Genomic DNA, 6,100 nt, shown 5'->3' with positions numbered 1-6,100 from the left:
TAGTCTCTAGACAGTTTTTCATAGGACCAGGCCTATAGTATACTATTATTAGTAGGCCTAGGGGCCTAGGTCTATTATTATGAAAAAAAAAATGCACTAGCACAATTAATGTGACAAAGATGGCATGGCATGACAAGCCTAGGCTAGGCTAGTAGTAGAAACCTACTATCTCGTGCGAACTCACCTGCTGCGGCACTGGAGCAGTGTCCCGGACAGGAGTGCGCTACTGCTGCTGGGTAGACACTGACTGTGCTAATCCTAGGCATATGTGTAGGCCTAATTATAAACAAACAGGTCAAGTCATCGGACTGATATACGTTTATTAATTTTTGAATTATTCCTCCATGATTGAATTGACGTTGACTAAACCGTCTCTCTGTAACTGCGTACGTAAACGATCACAAAAACTCACGACTTCACACTAGCGTACTGTATCTAGGCTAGTCGCTCGATCGTCGGGACGAGTTTTCGATCAGCTGCTCGCCAAAAATTAATTGACAGACTTGTCTTGAATATTAATGAGTTGGTTAGAAAATGCTACCAAGCTACTGAAGAAAGTGATCAGCCTCGTTTTCACCTGATTTTCCTGTCTCATCATATCATGTTTTGTTTCTGTAATTATCCTTACATCTCAACATTTTGAATTTTTTAAGTATTTTTCCCGAACTCAGGAAAGGTTAAAGAATCTGTCTCTTATACACATCTAGCCCGCACCCCCCCCCCCCCTTTAAAGAGTAAAATAAGAGCTATAAAATGGTAAAAAAATCATTCAAATCCATATTTCCTCATGACGTTATAAGCGTTTAAACATACAGTTGTTTAAAGAACAATATATGAGAAATCATCCTTCAAAGTTTATGATTTCAGGCATTTCTCATGCAGAAACTATCATCAAATCCTTAAAAAGTGTTGTTTTAACATTGAAAATGGGAAAAATAACAGCATAGCATGAGGTTAGTTTAGTGCAAATGTTAGTTTAGTGCAATAAAATAGATTTAAAAAAAATTGACATTCCAGCATGTTTTGGCCATTTTCTCTGAAACATGATTTGCGACGAGTGACTTGTCTTTTTTTTTTGGTGGTTTGGCTTGGCTTGTTCTTGCCACATATATATATAATGAGTCCTAATGGGAAAGCCGAAGGGTATATACCACTTGGCCTCATAGCTCAGTTGGTAGAGTATCCAAATGGTAATTGGAAGGTCTTGGGTTCGAATCCCGATGGAGACATGCGTTTTTTTCAGAAATTTATTATCTTGTATATATTATGTTAAGGCCTAAAAACACATAGACAAAGGACTGCTGTAGCTTTATATTTTTATAAAATGCCTGTCAAATTACCCTATTGTTTAATGTCATTGTTCCACAGACTATTGCACTGGGTCCTTTATTCTTTAATACAATGCTTTGTTTTCCACTAGACATTCCTTGTTTCTTAAGGCAGGCTCAGGTCGACACGGAACTCAACTCAACTCAACTCAACTCAACTCGTCGACATGAGCGCTCCGCGCAACTGAAAGGAACTGACCGGAACTGAACGGAACTGACCGCAACTGAAAGGAACTGACAGTCGCGCATATTTGTCGACATGAGTCAAGTTGAGTTGAGTTCCTTTCAGTTGCCCATGTTCAACTTTTTGCGGAACTGAAAGGAACTGAAAAAAGCGCGAAAAAAATGCTGATTCGGAACTCAAAGGAACTGAAAACGTTGATCCTGATATTAATCGTAATCAAGGTGCATTAACTGAAAAAAGATATTATATTACAATGTTTTGTTAATGGCAGATTACTTTATCTTTGTTTTAAAAAATATAGGCCATAGGCCAGATTTTTATTCTAACACATTAACAAATAGGCCTAGGTTAGGCCTAATAATAATAATAATAATAATAATAATAATAATAATAATAATACAGTATATACTTACCATATTCTAGCTAGCCTGGGCTAGGCCTAAAGTGTAGAAAAAAGGCAGGCTTCTATGCCAGGCCTACTAGCCTACGTCTAACTCTACGTACGACGAGAATGTAAAGACTTGACAACTAACTGGCATGCAGATCTCACTCCCAAAATCCATTTTTACGAATTATAAATAATCCAGTAATTCTTGGGAGTGTGCATTGTTTTTGAAGTTAGTTTTGTACAAATTCTTTAACAGTAGAATATTTATCTAGGGTCTAGGTTTAAGTCAAGAAAAGCTAAATTCCTTTTTCAGAAAGTCCCTCTGCAGTGTACTGTTAAATTATGAATTCTATCAAAAGTATGCTGCTGCATTCGCGTAATATTAAATTAATACATTTTTATAACATATTTGACAGCTGATTCATGTAAACATTGTCACGTATAAAATGCATTCACTTTTTGTTTTTGTTTTTGTTTTTTCATATAGAAAAAGACCTTTCTTGTTTTAATTGTTCCACCAGATTTTGCATGAACCCATTTCAAATAGACCAATATGCGATACACTTTTCTAAATTAAAAAAAAAAAAAGAGTAGATAAACTTCAAAAATAATTTTATTATTTTTAACCAAACGTCTAATCTTACAAGCATTCAAACATTTATTTGCAGTTGATGAGATTTCGAAGAAAATGAAATCTTTACAAACTCAATTCTGTCGACTACAAACAGGCACCATTTGTTTCAGTTGCCGGTCGACATTTTCAAAACAAAACAATAAAGTAGATACACTTTTTTAAATAATTACATGTCTTAATAAAAACATTACAGACATTTTGCAGTTGATGGGATTTCGCAGGGAAAATGTTTTTAGCCAATAGTTCCTTTCAGTTGCCAGTCGACATGAGCCAAGTTCCTTTCAGTTGCGTTCAGTTGCGTTCAGTTCCTTTCAGTTGCTCAAAGTCGACATGAGCTCAGTTCCTTTCAGTTGCGTTCAGTTCCTTTCAGTTGCGCGGAGCGCTCATGTCGACGAGTTGAGTTGAGTTGAGTTGAGTTCCTTTCAGTTCCGTGTCGACCTGAGCCTGCCTTTACAAGTATGATATAGCACATTGAACACTAGGTTTAATTGTCTATTGAACAATGCCTTGTGAGAGAAGACATGGCTGGCTGTGACTATAATGGACCATGCGAGGTGTTAACCATTCAAACTTAACTGAGCAATCAGAATAGCGGGATGTTCTCCCACAAACACATGTGCGTACGTATGTTTTTACAGTCGTTTTTATGGAACCTTAGCAAAAATATCCACGGGGCGGAGCTTAGTGGATTATGGCTATGAACTTTAATAATTGAGTTGTTTCTGGAAACTATTTAACCCTCTAGATACCGTCTTCGACTGTAGTCGAAATTGACCTCAAACCGAGAATTCCCATTTTCGACTGCAATCGAAATTTAGTGACTAAAAAATAGGTGGTTTTCAAATCGCTCCTGTTTTTATTTTAGCTCCAATACTTCAGAAATTTTGAACACGCATGCGTGAAGCTTTCTTCTTTCGAAATCTGTGAAGAACTCACATGCGCTTATATAAAAATGTTTAGAAATATCAATTTGAAATCGTTATTAATTTCGAAAATTTTCTGAAATGGCCGCACAAGACGTGTACACAGCTGAGGAAGCGATTAACCTGATTTTTGATTCAGACAGCGATGAAAGTGAGTTTTTAGGTGTGCGAGACTTAGACGTGCCTGATAGCGATGATGACGGTGGGGCTTCAAACAGTTCTGACGGCGGAGATGTTCTTGATGAAGATGAGTCTAGGCCTAGAAATGTGAGGGTGGTCGTTGCTTTTGAATGGAAAATCGTGTTTATAGTTATGGATGGTTGGGTAAATAAATTATATAACTGTGTAGAATAGGAATGTTTATATTTGTTTTTATTTTTTTTTTTGCTATAATTTATTTTTTTTTTTTGGTTTTTGCTGATGATTTGTATGTAGCATTTTTCTGTCATTTCTATTATATTATATATATTATATTATATTATATTATGAATAAAAAATCCTAAAAATATAAATTATATATCAAATGAAAGCTTATTCTATAAGCTTTCTTTGTTTTTGAAACATTTTTCTGTATAATTTACAGAAAGTTCCCAAAATCCACCAGAACGACGTATACTCAAAAAACGCAAAAAACCTTGTTACACTGCAAATGAATCCGGTATTCAAGGGTTTGCACTACAAAAGAATCCGGTATCCAGAGGGTTAAAATAACTACACACAGATCATATAATACATGAACGTGTAGATGCATTGCTTTTTTAATCATTTAATCATTTTTAATCTGTAAAAAATGACATTCCTATCAAATTTTTTCAGCAAGTTTAATGATCTTCAGGCCCAGAAAACAATCAGCCTAATGTAAAATCTCACCTTGATGGTGTCAATGTGGTAATCTCTTCCCCTACAACTTGTATCACACGCTTTCCAAGGAACCATAATCCAAGTGAAATGCCCACACCACCAAATAATAAAATCCACAATGGAGTTTCCCATGCAGCATCTACTTGCCCCGTCTGGTAAGTAATCCAAATGGAGATCACAGGCCCGATAGCATTACTGTAAGATAAGAAAGAAAACCATACTGAAAAGACATTTGGAAAAAATGCTACCTTAGCCACTGGAGGTTCTAGTCCATCATGTTTGTATTTATATATAGCACTGAAAATGGCTAAAGCAGTTGATTTTTTTTTTCGCCAATCTAAAATAATTATATATCAATTTCCGCCCATGGCGATTTGGCGATTAGTTAGCATGAGCCCAGCCCTTCCTGACCGCGTACCAATATTTCACCCCAACCCCCTGCGAGCCCATCTGCTCAAATCTGGGCCTATCCTGAGGTATCTTCCATGCTATTAAAACACTACAGTAAACCATAACAACTCCCTGAAAACAAAATATCCGATACATTGCAGACTGCTAAGACAAATCCAGCAAGAAGTAGGCTTATGGTTATAGGTGACTTGACATTATTTGGATTTAAACTTCTAGAAAAAGTCAGTCCTGCATCTTTTTAACCAATCAAAAGATTGTATTTTGAAGTCATTTCATATCCATAGGCAAAGTGCTATGGACAATATGGGTGGGAAGAAAATGCACAGTAGAACAAAATTTTAATGATGAGTGATAAAATGGGGAAAATAACTACTGTCACATGGTAAGGAATGAACCAATCAAATGACTGTGATCTATTTAGGTGTGTTATAATACATAATAATCTAGAGATGATAAAATTTTGGGAAAGAAAAGGTCAAAGGACTTAGACTTTTGGAGCAGGGGGAAAATGGTTATTTACCATTACCTGCTAGGGTCAGTTTAGTTTAAAATTACGGTGTACGGAGAGAAGAAAGAAAAAATATCATATTTAGGCCTATTTATTACTATAGTACTTCAGTTGGTGTAGGTTTTTGGCTCGTGGTGTGCTGCCATTTGCGTGCATGTGTATGACTACCATCTGCGCGCTTACAGTACTTTATTCATGAATAACAGCAAAGAACTGATAACAGTACACGCAGAGCAGATACAAGTTACATCATGGAGCAACCGCCAGAAAAGAAAGTGAAACAAAACACATTGTTTTCTTATTTCAAGAAACCGCCAGATACTGTGAGTATAGGTACGTCATGTCCAAATGATTGAAAACGACAATCACGCGATAAACGCGATTGGGATTGTCTAACCGTTTCTAGCGTTAAACGTCCATGCTGAAGCTCATTAACTTTGCTCATTGAATATTCATAAGCTGGGGACGCCCCTCAAAGCGAGCTGTTGTCGATTACAGCAATGCGTTTAAAACGCCGAACTCGCGAGTCTCGCGATGTATTATAATGCATTATATTGTGTCGTGTAAAGTTGTTTTATATCGTCATTTTATTGCGTATTTTACTGAAAATGTTTAGCTTGGCATCGGAGTAAGTTATAGCAGGGGACAGTTAAATTGGTTTAAAGATTAGGCCTACGTTCTACCGATAAAGTTAGGTTAGCTAGCCTACACTAGATAGTAGTTTAGTCAGGCCTGTTGCCTGTATGCCTATACAATGAAGCAATATTTCAAGAAAAAAAAATTAATTGAAAGCTTTCTATTCGTTTTTAATGTAATAGGCACAGGCCTAATATCAAGTTGCTAGTACTGAAAGTTGCCTAGTA

At 36.3% G+C, this 6,100-nt stretch overlaps 1 protein-coding gene and 1 non-coding gene across 2 annotated transcripts in view; one reads left to right on the top strand and one right to left on the bottom strand.

Annotated features, from left to right (window-relative positions):
- The window catches only part of LOC117107451 (sodium-dependent phosphate transporter 2-like), a gene marked incomplete at its 5' end in the record, with an annotated part of 9,556 nt that extends 4,909 nt beyond the window's left edge, over nucleotides 1-4,647 (bottom strand). The window contains one exon of the mRNA XM_033249152.1: nucleotides 4,328-4,647. Within this exon, the coding sequence (XP_033105043.1) occupies nucleotides 4,328-4,647 (320 nt within the window). The remainder of the gene's footprint in view (nucleotides 1-4,327) is intronic.
- On the top strand, nucleotides 1,157-1,229 carry Trnat-ggu. The gene has a single exon. It is a non-coding gene; the product is annotated as a tRNA-Thr (tRNA).
- Nucleotides 4,648-6,100: the final 1,453 nt, after the last annotated feature.

Source organism: Anneissia japonica, unplaced genomic scaffold, assembly GCF_011630105.1.
Source record: "Anneissia japonica isolate Jap-2015-1 unplaced genomic scaffold, ASM1163010v1 scaffold11969_len152608_cov178, whole genome shotgun sequence".
NCBI lineage: Eukaryota > Metazoa > Echinodermata > Crinoidea > Comatulida > Comatulidae > Anneissia > Anneissia japonica.
The sequence above is the reverse complement of the archived record's forward strand: the minus strand, read 5'-3'. Positions and strand labels throughout refer to the sequence as shown.